General features: G+C 39.0%; 1 protein-coding gene across 3 annotated transcripts in view; it reads left to right on the top strand.

The window, feature by feature from the left end:
* The window catches only part of LOC124798784 (protein kinase C, brain isozyme), a 128,053-nt gene that overhangs the window by 24,112 nt on the left and 80,640 nt on the right, over window positions 1-23,301 (top strand). Inside the window, exons 1-2 of one of the 3 annotated variants that reach the window (XM_047262317.1) lie at window positions 12,199-12,217; window positions 14,141-14,249. In XM_047262317.1, the coding sequence (XP_047118273.1) occupies window positions 14,210-14,249 (40 nt within the window). In that variant the 5' untranslated portion in view covers window positions 12,199-12,217; window positions 14,141-14,209. Of the gene's footprint in view, window positions 1-12,105; window positions 12,218-14,140; window positions 14,250-23,301 lie in introns of those variants that run through there. The other 2 variants (XM_047262324.1, XM_047262331.1) reach the window with 2 other exon arrangements.

Below are 23,301 nucleotides of genomic sequence, written 5' to 3' on the forward strand. Positions count from 1 at the left end.
CATTAGTCGCCTAGAACTTAGAACTAATTAAAGCTAACTAAGCTAAGGACATCACACACATCCATGCCCGAGGCAGGATTCGAACCTGCGACCGTAGCAGTCGCTCGGCTCCAAACTGTAGCGCCTAGAACCGTATGGCCACTCCGACCGGCCTTATGGTTGTGCTCAATCTTCTCTTCAACTGTGTGAACCAGTTCATCAGTAACCACAGACGGGCGTCCACTTCGTTCTTCATCGTGCATTGGACCACATCCTTCACTGAGCAGTCTGACCCATCTTCTAACCATTGTACCACTCATAGCATTTTGTCCGTAAACCTCGCAGATTTGCCGTTGAATTTCCTTTGATTTAACTTTCTTTGCATTTAGAAAACGAATCACAGGCCTGATTTAACACGCTGCCGCAATTACGGCTGACATTATAAAGAAGCACTACAAAGCAAACGTCGGCAGCAGCGATCTGAAAATGGCGTACATGTCTTCTCCTTGAGTCAGAGTAACCGCCGCGCATGCTCGGAACTGCGATCGTAGCTCTGCCGCGGATAGAAATAGAAACGGAACTTACTTTGTGGACGACCCTCGTGTTTAGTCTGTTCCATCGTCTTTTGAGGTCTGGGTTATCCGCCCGTCAGGTTTCCCTATTGTCTTTTTTTTTCCTGTCGTATTAGGTCGAGGGCGTGTTGGGGGATGGCCTGTCTCCAATTTACTATGATGGTGGTGGTGAAAGCTTCTTCTATTGCCTGTTGTATGGTTTTTCGAGTCTGTTAGTGACCTGCTGGAGGTCATCGTCATCTGTTACGGCTACTGGGAACGCAAGGCTTTCTGGGAGGACGTACTTGTATCTATCTCAGTCTGCGTTAGCGTATTTTCATGTTGTCCGCCTTCTGGTAACTGGTCTGGTGGGCTGAGTGGGACTGTTCGCGGAAAGGATAGGAAGCTTGTCGCTTGTAATTGAATCACCGATGTAAGGTTCTGTCGCTTCGTCGCTGATGTTGGGTTTGTGCAGAACGAGGTCCGGTTTCTAGTGTCCCTGAAAGCCGATGAAGGTCGCTTGATTTACACGGAGAGTAATGAACGGTTCTGTTGACAGTAAGTCGTGAAGTCGGCGTCCGTTTCCGTTGTCAGCTCTGTCTCCCAGCATATAGTGTCTTGTATTTAAGTCACGAAGAATTATTAACTTATTTATGGTCATTATGTGTCATAAGAACTGGGATGGTAGGAGCCTCCCTGGGGAGGGGAGGGGGGTGTTTGTACATAGACTGTGATGAGGATACGCCTGTTTCTGCCTTTTATTTGGACTATGACCGCTTCGATGTTCTGAAGTACTAGCGGGAGAGGTCTTTCTTTCTCTGCCACCGAGTCGCGTGTATACAGGGGGTACATAAAGTCCGAGAACACTTTCAATTATTTATTGCACAAGAACGAAACATTCTACAGATATCGTTGTTGTTGTTGTGGTCTTCAGTCCTGAGACTGGTTTGATGCAGCTCTCCATGCTACTGTATCCTGTGCATGCCTCCTCATCTCCCAGTACTTACTGCAACCTACATCCTTCTGAATCTGCCTAGTGTATTAATCTCTTGGTCTCCCTCTACGATTTTTACCCTCCACGCTGCCCTCCAATGCTAAATTTGTGATCCCCTGATGCCTCAGAACATGTCCTACCAACCGGTCCCTTCTTCTTGTCAAGTTGTGCCACAAAGTCCTCTTCTCCCCAGTTCTATTCAATACCTCCTCATTAGTTATATGACAGATATCACTTTCAGGGTTTCTCTTCAAAATGACATCTGTATGACAGATATCAAACATATGTCATTTTGAAGAGAAAGCCTGAACATTTTCCTCATGTATACCGCCATAGCGTAGTTTTGGTAATTTGCCGATAGTCAGCGCTAGTCGCAAACATAGCGAGTTCAGGTGCGGAGCGAGCTTTGTGTGTGTGTGTGTTGGAGTTTATGAAATAGCCTCCCTGATCACCAGATCTCACTCCGTATGATTTTTTTCCGTGGGGACACATTAAAGATCTGGTGTGTGTACCGCCTCTTCCACGTGATGTAGCAGAGCTCCGGGAGAGAATACGGGAAGCGGTTGCCACAGTCGACGATGCCATGCTGGGATGGGTATGGCTAGAATTCGATTACGGTGTTGATGTCTGCCGGGTTCGCATATCGAATGTTTGGAAAAAACTTTCATAGTTTTTCTTCAAAATGCTATACGCATGACATCTGTACAGTATTCAGTTCTTGTTTAGTAAATAACTGAAAGTGTTCCTGGACTTCATGTACACCCGTTTGACTACTCCGTCTCTTCCGTCTTACCTATATTAGCGAAAGGTGTTGTATTTGGGAAAGCCGAATTTGTTTCTTACCGTGAGCCAATTGTTGGCTATTCCTACAACATGAATGCTGGGAAGATTTTTTTTTTCTCTCATCTCAGCACAGGGTTCAAAGCCCGACTCAGCTGTAGACTCCACGCCTCACTCAGAAATAATATCGACGGATGTTGAGAAATACGTACCAAATAAATTAGTAAGAGATAGTACTGATCCCGCATGGTACACAAACAGGTCAGAACACATCGTGCCACATTTAAAAATACAAAATTTCATGCCTGCCGATGTTTTGCTGAAGTGTCAAAATGTATCGCGGACTTAAGTTGAGATACTTTTAATGGCTTCCACAACGAAACTTTGTGTCGGAATCTGACAGAAAATCCAAAGAGATTTTGATCGTATGTAAAGTATACCAGCGGCTAGACACAATCAATACCTTCCCTGAGAGATAGAAATGCTATTGATGAAAGTGCCAAGAAAGCAGAGTTACTAATCATGGTTTTCCGAAATTCATTCAGCAAAGATGATGAAGCAGATATTCCAGAATTTGAATCAAGAAACACTCCCGACATGAGTAACTTACAAACAGATATCCTCGGTGTAGCGAAGCAGCATAAATCACTTAATCAAGGCAAGGTCTCCTGTCCAGATGTGTGTCAGTCAGGATTTTTTCGCAGTATGCTGATACAATAGCTCCATATGTGACGAAGCAAGCTGGCATCTCTTACTTCCTCTCTAGTTTTGCCATCTGCCTCCTTGAATTCATTTTATTTTCATTTTTGACTAATTACCATTAAAATACATGAGTATAATCTGCATTTTCATGAAACAGAAAGGTTGGCCCTCAGCCTTAAGGAATATAGCACCAGATCTAATTTTGTGCTTAGCTTTGTGTATGTAATTACTTTCCTCATTTATTTGGACCATTCCTAGTTAATATCTTTTGTTATACGGTGAAATCAGTAATTGTTTCGTGACTTCAATTCTATTGTTGACTTATAAACAAATATAAATTCTGTACTTATTATAAACATATGGAAGGACTACTACTAGGATCCTTGAAGTATTCATTTGGCTCTATTCGAAAACATTGTAACACGCCCGGGAGAACAAATGGGTGGGGTACCTTTAAACTGGTTTTCACTTCTGGACCGTGCGCCCTGTCCACACCACGTACCTGATAATCCTGCGGCGGTCGTATTGTCCTGCTCCACACTGCTGTTGGCTTGCCTGAAGTTATTTATCGAAATATGCAAGCGGGTTTAGGGGAGCCACTCAACGTTAAAACACAACACTGTTCGACGTCTGGTATGAAGAACTATATTCTGTGACGATTAAAGAAAATCTCAGGTTGCACTGTTTACATTCTAATTCATAAGTGTTTATCCCAATTAATGTATGATAACCAGTCCACAGCATCACCCAGACGAGTGAACGCGTAACCGACATGACGCAGGTGATTGTTGATGATGCGGTAGTCGAATGATCGCACGAAAGTTCTTACGCTCGTCATGCATACATAAATATTTGGTACCAGTCCTCCTTGACACTAGTAATCAATTTTAACACTGTTCACAAAGTTAAATTTACAGTTCTCAGTTGCACGAGCGTGCACGTAACCGTCGTGGCGCGGTTGATTGTTGATGATGCGGAACGCAATGGTCGAACGCACGTTCTCACGCTCGCCACAAGACACTGGCACTTAAATGCTCTCTTTCGTGGTAAATAGTATTACCGATTTACATAGTTCATTCTTGGAAACCGAGTGACGCGCAGCGAGAGGATACACAAATGCGTAATCGGCGGCACTGCTCACTTTTAATTACGTCATTACGCACTTTTCTCTGAATCACTTACATATTCCATCACTTTACTATAATATCACTTGCAGCAATACTTCAACTTCCATACTAACAATGCCTCTCACATGCAGAGCTACACACAACACAACATAACAATTCCGTGTCCCATGCTCGACTCAACAGACACGGCTGCCCGCATAGATACTCCACAACTAACCCAGCGATATGACAATACACTTACAACATGTTAGCAAAGCCAGCCCTTAGTAATTCCAAAATAATTACCAGGTTTGTCAAAAGTATTGTTTGTATAACCATATCTGTTAATTTCATTATTTAAACAAATAATTCGGCCTAACCTTTGTGATAGAAGGAACTATTAAAAGAGGAGGAATTTTTCGATGTGTTCAGTTAATTCAATGAGTTGGGTTTTAATTATAATTTCTTTAACTTAAACGCTGGACAATGTATAGTTTCAGTGCCTGTTATTGTGAGGATATATAAAGGCACAATTTTTGGTCTCGAGACAGTCAGTCACGGCCGATTTTCAGACAGGAAGTCTGTATCAATCAGAGTAACAAGAATGTATTAACTTAGTGGAATTAGTGTAACACAAATATGCCGTGTGTTAAAACAGTGACAGTGTCCGTTCAATTTATTTGAGAAATAGTGTGACACGTACCTTGTATTCTGCAAGAACTATGAAATCTTCTCGGATTGAAGTCGCCTGAAGATGGCAAATAAGAAACTAGCTGAAACGTTGCTGGAGAACAACGCATTGTATCAGCTGTCAACCCGAGAAGATTTTATCAATGTGTGGTTAGGTATTTATTGCTCATAGATGTTCAACAGCAAACTATTGTAGCAGTATGCTGATGTTTGCGTGCAAAATATTAATGAGGCTTAACCTTTACCAGTATTGAACTGGCCATATAACTGTGTAATACTGGGGGGTTGTGAACGGCGAAAGTAAAAGAACTGTGGAACGCTACTCCCGTCCCCTATTTTTCAGCCCGTATAAAAATGCAGTACGTCGACACCGAGGACTATCAACGAAGAAATAAAGCAGGCGAATGTCACACATACAACCGCTCGCTCGATGAAAAATCCATAAGAAAGTTGCGCAGGTCACACCGATACTCAAGAAAGGAAATAGGAGTACTCCGCGGACTTACAGATCTGTATCACTAACATCGATTTGCGGTAGGATTCTGCAACACATACTGTGTTCTAATCTTATAAATTACGTCGCAAGTCGCCGAAGTGGCGTCAACTAAAATGACTTGCAAAATGACGGCCGAACCCCGAAGGGGATTCCCGGCCAATAAATGCCATACCACGAAAAAACTATTTTTGATAGCCAACACGGATTAAGAAGATACTAGTCCTTTATTCACACGAAGTAATGATTGCTATCAACAGGGAATCTCAAATTGTTTCCATGTTTTTAGATTTACAGAAGGCTTTAGACGCAATAACTCACAAGCAACTTCTAATAAAATTGCGTGCCTGTCTAATATCGTGGCAGGTGTGCGATCGTATTCGTGATTTCCTGCCAGAAAGGTCACAGTAACTGACGATAAGTCATCGTCTAACACAGGTAATATTTGTGGTTCCCCAGGGAAGTGTTCCAGGCCCTCTGCTGCTACTGATTCATATAAACGATGTAGTAGACAATCTGAGCAGTCCTCGTAGATTGTTTTCGGATGAGTCTGTCATTTACTGTCTCGTAAAGACATCAGATGATCGAAAAAAATTGCAAAATGATCTAAACAAAACATCTGTGTGGTGCGAAAAGTGCCAGTTGACACTAAATAATGCAAAGTGTGAAGTCATTCACATAGGTGCTAAAAGCAATCCACCAAATTTCTGTGAAACGATAAATGGCGCAATCTAAAGGCTCTGAATTCAATTAAATACTTAGGGATTACAGTTAATGTTGTGGGGAAAGCGAACCAGAGGCAGCGACTTATTGGCAGGAGACCTAGGAAATGCAACAGATCTGTTAAAGAGATTGTCTACACTACGCTTTTCTATCCTTTTCTGCAGTACTGCTGTACAGTGTGGAATCGTATCAGATAGGATTGACGGAGGATATCGGAAAAGTTCGAGGGAGAGCAGCTTCTTTTGTATGATCACGAAACAGGAGAGAGTCACACAGATACGGTAAGCGAATTGGGGTGAAAATCATTAAAACAAAGGCGTTTTTCGTTGAGGCAGGATCTTTTCCCGAAATTTCTGTCACCAACTTTCTTCTCGGAATGCGAAAATAATTTGTTAATGCTCACCTACAATGGGAGAAATTATCATCGTATTAAAATAAATCAGAACCCTCACGGGTAGATTAAAGTGTTTTTTTTTTTTTTTTTTTTTTTTTTTTTTTTTTTTTTTTTCCGCGCGCTGTTCGGTAACTTGAAGGTGGTTCGATGAATCCTCTGCCAGGCACTTACTGGTGAATTGCAGAGTAATCATATACATGTACATAATTAGACCGTCGTGAACCATAATTTGAGTGGCCTCTTTAATCAATCTCAGAAGCAGGAAGACTGTCGAAGTATCTTGGTTTTGTTGTGATCTACAGTATGGACGGATTTTATACTACGGTCGGCCGATTTGGTGATATGGTGTGATTCATTGCCGTGTCTACAGGGTGACAATTATTGAACTACACGAAAAAAACGTAAATTAGTTACAAACTACGGCATGAAAACACTTCAGTCAACATGTAAACGTCAGTACAGATATTCGGATTTAGGTTATAACATCTTCGATATGCCTGCCATCATTGACGATGATGTGGCGCATACGAATAGCGAAATTCTGAAGTGTGAACATAGATACTGTCTATGACCTCCTGAATGGCTGTTTTCAGCTCAGCAATGCTTTTGGGGTTATTGTTGTACACCTTGTCTTTAATATAGCCCCATAGAAAGGAGCCGCATGTTTTCAGATCCGGAGAATATTGCTGCTAATCGAGGCCAGTGCCAGCGGCTTCTGGGTACCCCAGAGCAAGAATGCGGTCCTCAGGCCGACGCAAGGCACGTGCGAAACGTGCGGCCGCACGGGGCGGCTCTTTCCGAGGGACGGAAAATTTGCCGCCCCCCCCCTTTTTTTAGGGCACCCTCAACATTCATGCCCAAGAGGGGATTCGAAAGTAAACCTTGGAGGGAGCGGCATCGGGAACTAAGGCATGGCGCCCAGTGTGCGATTTGCAGGGGGGGATTTCCCCCCCTCTGCATCAGACCATCGCCTCCTCTGGTTTTAGTTTATGCATCCCAACTTGGGATGTTTATTTCCCACGCACTGGAGTAATACTTTACATATAATTTAAATTTGTCGAGCCGAACACTGAAAGTCTTTAATACAGTCTTACTATTAATATGTTTGCTTATTAATATTGAGAAAGTGTTATGTAGTAGGTAAGCATTTCAAAACATTTAGAACTAAATGACAAGACGACACACGCCACATTTCCGTAGCATACCAAAATGTTGCAAGACGTGAACCCAGCGTAAACGAGGCTTTAGAGCCAGGTCTGTATTGTATGGTGGATGTGATGTGTTGCGCACGAAACTAAAACCTGCAATCAAATCCAAACGTCGTGGAAAACTGTGAAGAGATGTCATCCTGCAGCAAGATAACGCTCGCCCACATCCTGCCAAACGGACAGCCGACACGATAAAGGAGTTGAGATTCGAGGTGCTGGAACGTTCACCATACAGTCCAGACATGGCTCCTAGCGATTTTCACATGTTTGGACCCTTAACGGAAGCATTACAGGGAAGAAGATTTGAAAGTGATGAAGACGTCATTGCTGGTCAGTTGGTTACAGATGGAACCGATAAACGTATTTTCTGATGAAATAAAAAAAAAAACTCGTAAAACGTCGGGAAAACTGCATTGAAGTCGACGGATGTTACGTAGAAAAATAACGCGTGTTTCAGTTTTCTATCATCAGAATAAGTACAGCTTTTCACAAATGTACCTTTACTTTTTGAATTCCCCCCGTATACCTACATGTAGATGATTTTGTAAATAAGCTTTACCTATAATGTACTTTTAAAGATATAACAAGGGATGGCTTTTCTGATAGTGCATACGCGTGAACAGTGAGTTTCGGCAGTAACATCTATTTATAAACAACTGTTTAATCATGGGTAACGCCACGCTTCAAGCTAGTAACATATATAATTATACTAACCCCCTAAGACATCCCCCCCCCCCCCCCCACACACACACACACACACACACTGGTAAAAGCACAAATCGCACACTGATGGCGCCTCGAATACCTGCCGGCCGCCCCTGTTGAACAAGGGGAGGGAGGAGGACTAATTTCTTCCTCGCCACTGTGGCAGCACCGTCGTGTTTACGCCGTAGGAACAGAGAGGGGGAAGCAGTCTGGCGTACACGCCAGTATTCATAAGAAGCGCTACCAGCCTGTAACGCGCCGTGCGTTTACTCACAACTAATTTTGCAAAAGACGAAATCTAATTTGGAAATTCGAATGCAATGTTCGACACTGCGGTTACACATTAAGCCTGAAGCAATTTTGCTAAGCCCTTCAATGGCAGTTTCCGAGTGTTTTATTCTTCCCGCATTATGGAAAAAAAATGGTTGAACGTAACTACAGTCAAACATGTCTAACACCTACAATGGCTAGAAGTATTCCGAAAGGGTAAATACGCTGCGAGTAATTACAAGGGATATAGACATTACTAATAAGCCTGGCATAAGTTGTGTTTCGACGTATTTTTGAAAATTTTTGCTATCCGTTTCTGAATGATAGTCGGACGTTTTGGTTTTTGACCCATGGACACCTGTCTCCGCCTGCATGAACAACAATTAAACTCTGACCGGCACTTTTGTTTGACAATACTACTCGCACACTACATGTAAGCACATATTAAAAGCTTTGAGACTGGCCACTCAGTGGCCGAAACCTAGGTAGATCTGAAAAGTAAAAACAAAAATTGCTATTGATTGCTGACATTTCCTACAGATTTGTTTAAATAAAAGTACACAAACGTTTTGTAAATAAAAAAACGGTGGGGGGGGGGGGGGGGGGAGGGCGGCAATTTAGCAGCTCGCACGGGGCGGCACTTGCGCTTGAGCCGGCCCTGAAGGTCCCCATAGTGCTCCTCCACGACATCAAACACTCGCCTGCTTCGATGGGGTCGAGCACCGTCTTGCATGAACCGCATCTTATCGAAATCGAGGTCACTTTGGATAATGGGGATAAAATAATCTTCCAAAACCTTCACATACCGTTCAGTGGTCACCGTGCCATCAAGGAATATCACACTAATTATTCTGTGATTGGACATTGCACACCACCCAGTCACCCATTGAGAGTGAAGAGACTTGCGGATTCCCAGCCCCTCAAACGCACCAATTTTGCTTCTTGACGAACCCACCCAAATGAAAGTGGGCTTCGCCGCTAAACCAAACCGTATTCATATCCAAGTTCTGTTCGTCAGTTCTGTGGACAATAGTTTTGGCGAAACACAACCATTGTTACATGGGCCTGGGGTTTAATGGCTGATGGGTTTGAACTTTGTATGTTGGTTGATTCCCACCCTTTGTGCAACTCGTCTGGTTGATTTCCTGGGACTGGTTTGCAACATGGCGCACAGCACTTTCAACTAAATATTACATATGATTTACATTTCAATTTATGTAAAATATGACAAAATGTATAACAGCAGGTACATTTTCAATTTTAATATTTGTGTATGTTAAAAAAGAGAACATAAAGTACATATTATGTGTATTAAACAATGGGAACTCCAGGATGGAATAATGACAGTATTATGAAAAGGAAAGTTGCTACTCACCAGATAGTGGAGGTGCTGAGACACAGAGAGGCACAACAAAAAGACTGTCAAACACACACACACACACACACACACACACACACACACACACACACACACGCACGCACGCACCCCCCCCCCCTCACACACACACACACACACACACACACACACACACACACACACACACACACACACGACCACGACCACAGTCTCTAGCTGCCAAGGCTGCACTGTGGTTTTTGTGTGTGTGTGTGTGTGTGTGTGTGTGTGTGTGTGTGTGTGTGTGTGTGTGTGTTTGGTGTGCTTATCTGTGTCTCAGCAAGCAAATCTCCTTTTCAAAATATTGCATGTGTTAAGATCCCCAATTGAAAAGATGCTACACTAATGTACAATGGAGTAAATCTCCATCACTTTCTATTTATTGATCCCTCAATTTGCACTAGTTTCAGGTACTGATTGCACTAGTTTCAGGTATTGATTGCACGATTAATCCAGTCATTTATCTTTATGATTCTAGAAAGTCAACACATGGAAACAGTCAGCAAAATTATTAAGAGGTAGCTTGGGTAGCTTTTCCACTTGCTTACTGTTGCTTTCATTTCTAAGTGTGTCTTGCAATTACATGGCAAATAATATAACCCCACATATCGACTTTGATGGAAGTTGTCGAATTTACTCAGAGATGTTTTAGTATGAAGATATTTACCTCTAAATATGATGTGACATAAACGTTTTTTAACAACTACTGTTGTGTGTAGGGACAAAGGCATACATTCAGTTCTCATTAGATGTTCAAAAACTAAAACTTGCCTAAAACTTCTTTGTGGTATGGAAACCCAGATGCTTCTCAGTCTGTCTCACGATGATGGTACCATGGAGGAATGTGTTTGGGCAAACAGAAACGTTAGTGGTACATCTAACCACTAACATTTTCTTTCTTGAATAATCGGGTTCTGTGCACATTACTCATAAAGCAGACAATGCTGAGATGTTTAACATTTAATACATGGGCTATGTCAGCTTTGTAACATCTCAAGTATATGACATTTGTGTTGAATCAGTGCATGCACCTTTTCTACTGTATGTGGTGTTAAAACACTTTTCATTTGGTAAGCTAGTGTCACATGTGCCAAAAAGCCATCAAAAATAAATTGTTGAGTTTCATTGTTATAACAAGTGACTGAGTAATATTAATTTGCTTGGAAAGCCTATTTGGATGCAGAATTATTTCTTAACCTACTGTTTAATTATTCTTCAGTGTAACATCTCAGCTTAATCTTAAAAGAAATGAAAAATATAGATGATAGATCTAACATAAGCATATTTCAGTGGTTTTTGTTTTTACTTCAACTATTAAATTAATCAAGGGCTATAGAGCTCAGAAGGAAATGTCTGCCACTTAGTTAACTTTTTTTTACATGCATTCTGAATACTGTTTCTGAATCTTTGTGGTGGTGGTTCATTACATGGACTTGGTGAGTTGTGTGTCTGTTGGGTTTCATCTTCAGTAGAGCAAGGTAACAAAAATTATAAATGCAATGCAATGGAATGGAGAGAATGTGACAAAGTTTTCTTATTTATTACTCTTAACAATTTCCACTGCTACTCTGAACAGTATATATTTTGTAAACTAATACATGTGTCCAAGAATTAATGTGACAAGCTCCACAGATGTACCAGCTGAAACATGTAACAAATGCCACTCCTCCATTCTTTAAATAACTGCTTGAATTTCAGAATCTTTTGTCATATTTCAAGGACGGTGGCATTTACAGTTGTTTCAGTGCTATAATACAGCACTGTGCTTTGAAATAAAGTTTTTCACTTTATAATAATGAAGACAAATATAAATCATAGATAAAGAAAATAAATACTCTCAGTGAATGTTTCCATGGAGAATTTACATACCACCATCGTTCTGAGAATTGTTGATTTGTGTTATATGATGATGATATGAACGATATTTTGTGAAGAGATTAGATACCAATTTCCATTTTATTGTAGTTTATTTATTAATGAAAGTAACACTATTGTGTAATAATTTAGAACAGTGTTTGTTTACTGTACTGCCAACTTGCCGATAGAGCATACATCATCACAGTAGGCACGATTTAGAGTGAACAAGAGACAGTACAGTCTGTATGTATCCACAGGATTCTCGGACGAAACATCGGTTCAAGGTGCACACATACAGCAGTCCAACATTCTGCGACCACTGTGGATCACTACTATATGGGGTGATCCACCAGGGCATGAAATGTGAAGGTAACGGTGGGCAGATGCTGAGGAGCCACCATTGTCAAATGTGACTCTCCCATTTGAGTCTGGGATGCCGATCTTTCAGAACAGGCACGTGCTAGAGTCAGTGCCTTTTTTTTTTGCCACACATTTGTGTCACATGCAAACATTAGTCTGCATGATGCAGATAAATTTTCCAAATATAAAAGGGCATTAAATCCTGTAAGGGAAAGAACCATTATGCTATTCTAAATATCTTAATTTTTGTTTGCTAAGTGTTGTTCAATGTAATTTTTGCAGCTAAAACTCAATGTTTTTGATTGGTATTTCAGTGAAACATGAGCAAAATTTTTAATTAAAATGTTGCTGCTAAAATTCAATTATTTTATCAGTCACTATTTCAGTGAAATGTGAGCTGAAATTTGTAATAAACAAAATCTGCATCCCAAATCAGCTCATGGGAGATGACATTTCACAGAGTATTAAGTAAAAAAAAAAAACACTTTGACTTGGTGGTGGTCCCGACACTAAATCTTTTCCATTTGGTGATTTGTGCCTGCCTGCTTGCCCATTTGCTTGTCTGATTGCATGGTTGCATGTAATCTGTTCTTCTAAACAGCTTCTCTCTCATTACTTTTTCCTTAAAATCAGATTTTCATTTTGTAACCATGCTCACAGTTGTCATCTGCAATGTAAATGCATCTTATCAGTTATGGAACGAGCACTGGAAAACTTTTCCCACAAACAGGTGAAATCTGTTACTGAATTGGGATGAAAAACGTTCATTCAGATCTTCATAAATGATTGCAGGGCAATCCGTTATCCATTTATATTGAGCAGTATTGTGTTCTTAAAAAGTTTAACAGGATGGTGTATAGCTGTGTATTCTCCCTGAAGTAAATTTCCAAAAAGTTAACAGCAGATTGTATATAGTTAGAGATATTAATTTTGTTAATAATTGTGATATAATGTAAATGCTGAAACACAGATGTTTGTCCTTTATGTATTAAAACTGTAATATTTTTGTTGTTTGTGTATACTTTTCTTACAATAGCACATTTCAGCATGTGTAAATGCTGCTACCATAACTTACCAGACTGGCACAAAGTTATTTTTACTTGAAAAGCAATTCTTTTAGCATGGAAAGAATTTATTGTGTTTGCTCAAAGTTGTTGTCATTGATTCTCTCATACAACCTTTATTTGCTTTCTGAATAATAGGGGATAACAATCTGCTTGAAACAGGTTTCATTCAGCATTCTGAGGGTTGTGTAATATTTCTCAACTATTTTAGGTGGGGCTAATGATTCATTGGTAGCACATTTTCATTGAAACAGTATGCTAGTTGTGCTATCATTCCCCATATTACCATGTGTCTTATTATATGAATGTGAATAATTCTGAATGGGCTGTATGAAGAGCACTTCATAATAGAGTTATTATTTTGATTGTCCCAAATAGGTAAGTTGGAGTTTTTTTTAAAAATCAATATTTCAGAAAAGTGTTGGTATTTACTTTTCATTTAAAAAAGAAAGACATGTGTGATAGGAAAGTACTGTTTGTCTGCATTTTATGTTCCTGATCACTGTAATCAGTTCCATGACTTCAGTGAGCAATATTTTTCATTGAGTATTGATCACACAAAAATAAACATACTAAGTCTTTTTTTTCAGCTAGGGGATAGAAAATAATCTCAGTGTCCCAAGGCCTGCAACAGTTTACATTCATTCAATTTCTGTGTTGCAAAATTTTGTCCTCAAGTGACTCTACACCTCTTCATACCTTATTTTGGAGTTTTCTGTTTTCCTCCTTCTCTCCTGTTACCTTCCCAGTCCACAGTACCTGATACTGTACATTTGCTTGTGTTGGTTGATACTCACTGTGATAGGCCACTAGCACGTGACGCTTTGATCGGACACTCGAATGTGTGTTGCTCTGTGTTTACCACCAGGCCTCCGCCGTGCACAAGTGGGAGGTTTTCACGTACTTGACTCCGACTTTCTGTGACCACTGTGGTTCCATGCTGCACGGCATCACGCATCAAGGCCTCAAGTGTTCAGGTCAGAACTGTTCTCACAAGACACAACTGTTGCCACTGTAACAACATTAGTGCCAGTGATATAGAAATTTAGTATCAAAGCCATTTCATGAATATGTCAGATATTAGATTTGCAACCATTTCTGAGCAACCATTAATCCATGTTTACAAGTGTAGAGAACATAGCCCATCCAAAATTCTATCAATATCCAGCTGTAAGAAATTATACATCTAGTGATGTGGTTCTTTATGGTACTGTGACACCAAGTAACTAACATTAAAACTAACAAGTAGCTGTAAATTTTGTGCTAAACTATTTGTAATAAAGAAAATAATAAAATTGTTTTAAAGAAGTATTATCCCTTACTGTGGTCTGAAGTGAGCTAAATGAACTAACATAACACTATTTAGTAATTTTTGCAACCAGGTGACAACCAAATAAATTTCAAGCCATCATTTGAAAATAACAAAAGGAAGGTGGAAGACTGTGTGATGTATTTTGTAGCAAAAGAAATGCTGATTAATTTATAGATTGCATTCATATTTTTCTGAGAAAATAGTCATGAAACAATATTACTTATTTATTGCTCCTTTCATAATAACTACTGCTGTAAATAGCTTGTAGCCACTCCTTTAAATTATTTCACTTTCTTGCAGCTCCTTCTGTAAATGTCACCTTATCAGCTAGTCATAAATTTTTGCTTCTTTCCTGATATATCATATTTTCAAGACCAGAATTCTCAAAACAAAGATATGAAAAAAATGAAGCTATGAATTATATTTCCACTGAATTATTGCTTTCGACTTACAGTGCATATCCTTTATGTGCCACTGATACAGGATTTGAATGAATTTTCAGTTTCTCGTCTTCTTTGTTGCATTTTTTTTCTATTTCTTGCTTTCAGTTCTCTGCAAAGAAAGCACTTCTTCACAGAGTTCATGGTTCATTGCATCCAGTCACTTCATGTTGATGTTGCCTTATCAACTTAATTAGTTTTCACGTTAGTATATAGAATGTTACAGAATAAAAATATAATGTTTGAGCGTTCAAGTAAATTTGTTTTACATCTTTTCAGTATTTGGTAAAGACAAATTATTCCTGAATCAAATTCTGTATTTTTCTGTATATGATATTTAAATCTTATTATTTTAGATTTCAAAAAACTACTTTCATTGTGGAACTTCAGTTCCTCTTGAAATGGAATACTTAGATGCAACTCATCTTTAATCCTTTTGAAGTATTTTGCAGTTTTTCTTATGTGACTTCTTTTAGATCATAAAACTTCTCAAGACACTTAACAGTGACAAAATGTGCTGGAGGAAACCTCTCAGAATATTTTACGATCATAAAGGGATTCTTGTAAGCAGAAGTGATTTTAATTAACTACACTGAGGTGACAGAAGTTGTAGGATACTTCCTAACACCATGTCAGACCTTATTTTTCCTGGCGTAGTGCAGAAACTTGACATGGCAGCGACTCGACAAGTCGTTTGAAGTCCCCTGCAGAAATATTGCGCCATGCTGCCTCTATAGCTGTCCATAACTGCAAAAGTGTTGCCAGTGCAGGATTTTGAGCACAAACTGAGCTCTTGACTCTGTCCCATAAATGTTCAACAGGTTTCATGTCAGATAATCTGGGTGGCCATACCATTTACTTGAATTGTCCAGTATATTCTTCAAACCAATCATGAACAACTGTGGCCCAGTGACATGATGCATTGTCATCCACAAAAAAATCCATTGTTGTTTGGGAATGTGAAGTCCATTCCACACCATTATGGAGTGACCGATGGCATTCGCAGTGCCTTGTTGACAACTTTGGTCCATGGCTTCTTGAGATCTGCACCACACTTGAGCCATACCATTAACCCTTACGAGCTGAAATCATGACTCATCTGTTGATAGCCAACAATTTTCCAGTCATCTAGGGTCCAACCAATATGGTCACAGGCCCATGAGAGGTGCATGCCGCCGGCACTCGTGTTGACCGTCTGCTGCCATAGCCCATTAACCCAAAATTTCACCACACTGTTCTGATGAATATGTTTTTCATATGTCCCACATTGATTTCTGTGGTTATTTCATGCAGTGTTGCTTGAGTGTTAACACTAATAACTCTAAACAGATATCGCGGCTCTTGGTCCTTATGTTACAGCCATGAGCCACTGCATTATCTGTCATGAGAGGTAAGGCCTGACATTTAGTATGCTCAGCACACTCCCGACAGTGTTAATCATGGAATACTGAATTCCCTAATGATTTCCTAAATGGAATGTCCCTTACATATAGTGCTAACTATCATTCCACATTCAAAACTGTTAATTCCTGTCATGCAGTGATGATAATGCCAGACGCCTTTTCATGTGAATCACCTGAGTACAAGTGACAGTCCCACCAATGTACTGCCCTTTATACCTTTGTGATAATGCCACCATCTGTGTACATGCATATTACTTTCCCATTACTTTTGTCACCTCAGTGCGTATATAAAGCAGTTGGTATATTAGTGTATCATGTCTGACAGTTTTGAGAAAACTATTGTGCTTCATTTTTAAGTTGACACTAATACAACTAACTAATTTCAAGAATTTTAAATGACTGCTGTTGTAATTATTTCTATCAAAGGATAATTCACTTGAGAAAACTACATAAATATGAGACAGAACTTCTGGCAAGTCTTTATTTTCAACAGGCAAAATATAAGCATTCCCGATAGGTATATGTGATCATTATTTCTTCATATTGGGGTTCATAGCTTGTGTAATGTTTACTGATTACATCATTTTTCCTTTATTTGTTTGTCTTTCAAATACAGGAAGAAAGACTCCACCTAATAAGACTGAAGTAGCCTAGCAACAGAGAACAAGGTTATTATTGACACATCTCCTGATGTCATGGAGCTGTGTGTCTAATTAATTTAGAATGCCTCTCAGAGTGTTATTTCTTTTTTTATCTTGCTGCATATGATTTCTTGTCCTTTGACACATAAACAGGCTTCACAACTAAGTCTGGTGCCTCATAGTTTTAAGCAAAAAAATTTTGGTGTTCCATAGCATATGCTACACCTCATCGTCCTTTTAATTCGTGTTTTACAATTGTGTCCTATGTCTGTAGGACATGCAAGATACTTATTTCGAAATTGATCAATGTTTTTATGTTTTCTCTTTGTTTTCTCTTTTTGTTTGTTCATCTCATGGCATTTTCATTTACTTTCCTTTTTATTGACAATCACTTCTTTACATAATTCCTTCAATCCCTTTCTTCATTTGTCTTCAGTACTATCCTGTTGTCATCTGCAGTTTTGCTCTATAAGATAATTATTTTTTTCTTTCAGCAAAATATCATACCATTATTTCAGGTTATTAAAATTATTTGTGATCATTAGTTTCCTCCTTATACAATTCTGTGCCTTAAGTATGGTTTCTCTTCCACAGTTTCCATTGCTGGTTTCTTACACATATGCTTCTCTCCCATTCCTCTTTAGCTGCAGACGAAATGACCTTTAGGGCTGAAACATTGAAATTTGGCCTTGATGGGTCACTGGAGGGAGTTGCACCACTTCTGCATGACAAGTCACCTAATTCCCATAAATTTTGGGTAGAGCAGCAATGAGCTCCAACGGCAAATTCAATCACATCCCAGTTGTGTTCGATCGGGTTCAGATCTGGTGAGTTGAGGGGCAAGCACATCAACTGAAACTACCCAATGTGTTCCTCAAACCACTCTGCACATTCCTGGCCTTGTGACATGGTGCATTATCTTGCTGAAAAAGACAACAGGTCATCATGAGGGGGTGTATGTGGACTGCAACCAGTGTATGATACTCGTCGGCCACCATGGTGCCTTCACAAGCTCCACTGGACCCATCAGTTCCCATGTGAATGTTTCCCAGAGTATAATGGAGCTGCTGCCAGATTGTATCCATCCACACTAGAGGTGTGTAGGATCTGTTCCATTGGGAGACGAAAGATTCGCAGCGTCACATCAGTATGATGAAGGAGGTATTGAGATCAAACCAAGCAAAGCTCTGCCATTGTGCCAACATCCAGTGCCAATGGTTACATGCCTATTTCAGATGCAGTTGCCAATGTCGTGGTGTTAACATTGACACATGCATGTGTTTTCGGCAGCTGAAGCCCATTGTTAGGAGTGTTCAGTACACTGCATATTCAGACACACTTGTACTTTGTCCAGCATTAACATCTGAAATTAGTTCTTCCACAGTTCGCAGCCTGCCCTGTTTTACCATTCTTCCGAGCCTATGATGTCTGACATCTGCAATGAGGAGTGACCACCCAACCCCGTGTCATCCAGATGTGGTTTCACCTTGGTTTTGGCACTTGTTGAAGGCACTCACCATAGTACTCCTCAAACACCTGACAAGTTGTGGGATCTCCAAAATGCTCATGCCGAGCCCCAGGGGCTGTCGCAATCTGCCCTCAGTCAAACTCGGAGAGATTGTGTGCCATCCCCACTCTACACATGGATAGTACATTCACTGAAACTACACAAACTGTGCATGTGTCTCATTAGTAGTCATTCCTTGTCAGCCGACACTGCTATCTATCATCAGGATAGGTTTATATTGATAGCAGGTCAGTGGTCCGAATGTTCTGGCTGATCAGTGGATTTCTGCTAGCATCTATAGAATCAGTAGGTGCCATCTCAGAGTCTGCATTTGCTTGAAAATGTATCCTCTGAGTTTGCTCTTTTTGATATATATTCCCTAATGCAAGATTTATGTAATCTTATCTGTATGATGTCATAATCTCATTCAAATTTAGTACAACTTCTTATGTGGCATGTAACACCAAAAATTTTCTTCCTGCACTAAGATTCAAACCAGCTATCTATGAAGACTGCCATACATTATCAACCTAGGCCACTGAGAGGTTTTGTTGCCTGTTTACAGCTTGGATATGATTGGAAAATAAAGCTCTTCATATACTGAATACCATGTCAAATACATGCACCGTGTAATGCTAACAATGCCTTTGTTAGTCTCATCCATAAACTCAAGTCTCACCTATACTTTGCCTTCACATGACTGATGAATCTCTCACTTAATAGCAAAGAGCTTTTGCCTTTGAGCACTATTGGCTGGAAATCATTAATAAATTTTCCATCCCTTTCTAAATTAGAAAGAAGAAGGAAAGAAGATTAGAGCTTAATATCCCATTGGGGATGATGTCATTAGAAATGAAACACAAGCACAGAATGGACAAGGAATTGGATCTGTACTTTTTAAAGGAACCATCTTGTCATTTGCTTTAAAGTATTTAGGGAAATCACTGAAATTTACTTCACAATAACTATACTGGGATTTGAACCCATTTCCTCCCAAGTGTGAGACCAGTAGTGTATCCACTGTGCTACATTGCTCATTCCCTGTATTGCCAGTACTAATTATCATAAACTATAATGACCTGCACTGTCATGTGGAGACTCTGTCTGACATTTCCCACAATTGCCAAAACATCAAGTTTAAGGCTGAAAACTTGTGTCTATGAAGTAAGGTGACACTAAGAACTTTCGTGATGGCTACTGCATTTCATTTTCGTATTGTACCACTTTTGCATCTCATGGCTAATTGCTATCAAGATCAAGTTCTTCTCTTTAACATCTTTTGCAGTCTTCTAAATATTTTACTTTTTTTCTTACCTTGTAAATTAGGGACATGAAATGTTGCAAATTTTAGTCCACCATGATTTTGTGTTAGTATCCGCTTCACTGAACACATTGTCTCAACAGGTACTGTTTAATTCTAGGTATATGTGGAATATAGCTTTGACATCATTCTTTTAAGATTTCCTTTCAAGTAACATAAAAATCTACCTAAAATAAGAATTTGAAACGTTTGCTAAATATTGTCATAAGCAGATGTTTATTAAAATTTGTCTAATAAGGTACAGAAATTTACTTTCGGTGTAATGAGTGGTGGCTGTACTTGTGAACCATGTCCAGAAATTATTCTTACAACTTTAATCAAGCAGTGATGAATTTGCTATGTAAAATCTCATTTTGTAACTAGACTGATATGAAGATATGTATCCGTCATACTTACACTGTTGATGGAACATTTTCTTGTGAATCATCTGTATGATGGTTCATTTACAGAGTTATTACTTTTCTGCAACATGGAAACCAATAACAGTCAACTGAGATTGTGTACATGTATTGTTTTCTGGTTTCAAAACCTGTCCACTAAATGATATCTCCTAAGAAAATAGCAATAAAAAACCCAAAAGGGGCAACCTTCCATTGTCTTTTGGCAATACTTTCAGTAGCTGTAACTTACTTTTGGTATGTATTTCATTTTAGAATTGGATGTCTCTATTCATTTTCTCCTGATCTTCTATTTTATTTGGTCAATACACATTAGATATCCAACAAAAATATGCTACCATCAGGTATTAAGTAGATGAGATATAAAATTTTTGAGGAGCCAACATTTTCCATTCTTGTTTTTGGATTGTGCTTGCATTTGGTCATCCATTGTGTCATAGTGCAAGCTGAACTGTTTACAAGAATTGGAGATAAATCAGTCTCAATATTGTTAAAATAATCATCCTTACATTTTCTTTGGGTGCTTTAGGGAAACTGCGCAAAAATTGAATTGGGTTTTTTGGAAGGTGATACATCCTGACTGTTCCTCCAGTGTCTCAAGTTTATGGCCTGTAGACCAACTAATTGGATTCTGTGACAGAAGTAGGCAACTATGTATAATATGAAGTAGTTCTTGTAACTGTGTGCGCTGTCAAGGGCACTGTTTTGTCTTTTCTGTTTGTGAGATATTACTGTTTAATATAAAGACATTATGTGTTCATCAAACACCATGGGAAACGACAGAGAGTTTGTTCCATACCGTTACCAAATCCTAATATCTCATAGTTGTGAGAATTACTATTGCTTATGAAGCCATCTGACTTTCATTGGTCCAATGCCTTCCTTTTCTAATCATTGGAGGAAGCAATTAGCAGCTACTGATATAAACACTGGTGTATTTACAATTGTTTCTTGTGTTATGGCAGGGAAATTAATGTAAATATCTAGAGCCATTAGTCAGCCAACACCAGATGAAAGTTTGCAACAGTTACGTGCCCCCATCATTAGTCACTAATCCCCTTCCTGCCTTCAATTGAAAGAGGAAAAAGTCACTGCATCAACATGAGAAAATGGAAAGTTGAACCAGTGACAGCTGTCACAAGAGGTAAGAAGAATGATATTCCCTCATTTTACAAGCTTCAGCACAGAGTGTTGATTTCAGAAGTTCAGATATGTGAAATGGGAATTTCTCCAGTAAAAAGACTCCTGCAATGATGTCAGAATTACAGGGAAAATAGAGATGATGCAAGACGATAGCTTAACCTGCCATGCATGTTTACTACTGCTGGATGGTAGCAGTTGAGTTGCATTGAATATCTTGCAGCATTACAACTCTGTTAGAATGTTGGGGGTGGTATGCAATCATAGCTTACACAAAACAGAGCTGTTTTAGGCTGTTGACTTTGTTTTTAGAGTATGAAGTACAGGATCTTTCATCATGGATGCTCATTTCAGGGAGATAACTAAAGTGTACAGTGAGTAACTTGACTGATTTCACTGATACTGTATTGTATTAAACTGGCCTTTATGCTCTTCAAAAGTCATACACGTTTGTTAGATATTTGAGCAGCCCTCCATGTGCTTTTTCTCCCTTCCCTTCTTTATTGTAGTTTCATTAGATTTTTTTCTGTCTTTTTATAACACTTTCTTAGTTTTCCCTTTTCTGCAATGTACCCTTTATTGCAAATGCTCCACTTCAGTTTGGTTTTCTGTCATCTCGGTTATGTCAGCTTAATGTAGTGTTTGCTGTGTACTGTTCTGGTCCTTGTACAGAAGGTAAATCTCAACTGCAGTGAATGAGATACGTAAAGTATAGTCTACATAAATTTCTGGGTTTCATCTGGTTGGTTCCTCAGTGCAGTTCTTTCAAGAACTCAGTTTTGCAAGTTTATCTACTGCAATCCTTTTCATAACAGAGAAAATTTGTTTGTTGTAAATACCACCACTAGTATCCTGCATTACATTGAAAAGTAGCTTCTTTAACAGTTTTCTATTCTTGTGTAACTTAATGCATTTCATGTTTATTTGTCTGAAGCTCTGTACAAATTTTGGAAAAGTAGAGTAGCATATTGTTTGATCTGTGCTTAATGAATTCTCAAGAAGCTTATCTTTTTGTTGAATTTACTTATTTTATTGATTAAAATTAAGTTCATTAATGTATTCCCAGGTAGTTACATGTTTACTGCATACAGTGTAGCTTTATACAAATTTAGCTGGAGAGAGATGACTGAAAATATATTTTGCTCTTTCTGATATTAAACTGGGAAATCTCAGTATGTATGATACTAATTTTACTGTTTTGTCTATTCAATTTTTTGGGTAATATGCTTAGACAAATTTGATAGCTGAACATCATTATACCATGAGGTTGCTTTCCTTCAGTATGCTTACAGTTACTAGACTCACACATTGTTCTCTTGTAGCAATAAAATAAACTTAAATTGTTGATATTAAAGAGAGCTTTCACTCTTAAGATTACTTTTTTACTGGAAATTTTTGGGTTCCTCACAGACACCATTAAATGGCAAATTTTACTAAAATGCAATAATATGTTACATTAAGAATATCTTGTTACCTTTACTTCTTAACATTTGCATCCCACCAGGACTTTCTCTTGCCTCATTAATATTCTGTTATCATTTTCAATAATTGATACTTAAGATTTTAATGCACAGCTTTAAAACAGGAAATGAAAGAGAAGATTTCATTTTTAAAAGAAAACATTAATTTTTAACAATATGTCATGGATAAACTTCAAGTACAACATTTGGAATATACCAGTTGCTTTTTCTGCCCTGATGTGTGTAGATCGTTTACACATTGGCACAACTACAAATTCAGTGACACCATTGTGTTATGTGTCTTTTGTCTTCATTGTGTTGTTGTGGTCTTCAGTCCTGAGACTGGTTTGATGCAGCTCTCCATGCTACTCTATCCTGTGCAAGCTTCTTCATCTCCCAGTACCTAC

The sequence above is a fragment of the Schistocerca piceifrons genome, chromosome 1 (assembly GCF_021461385.2).
Source record: "Schistocerca piceifrons isolate TAMUIC-IGC-003096 chromosome 1, iqSchPice1.1, whole genome shotgun sequence".
In the NCBI taxonomy this organism is placed as follows: domain Eukaryota; kingdom Metazoa; phylum Arthropoda; class Insecta; order Orthoptera; family Acrididae; genus Schistocerca; species Schistocerca piceifrons.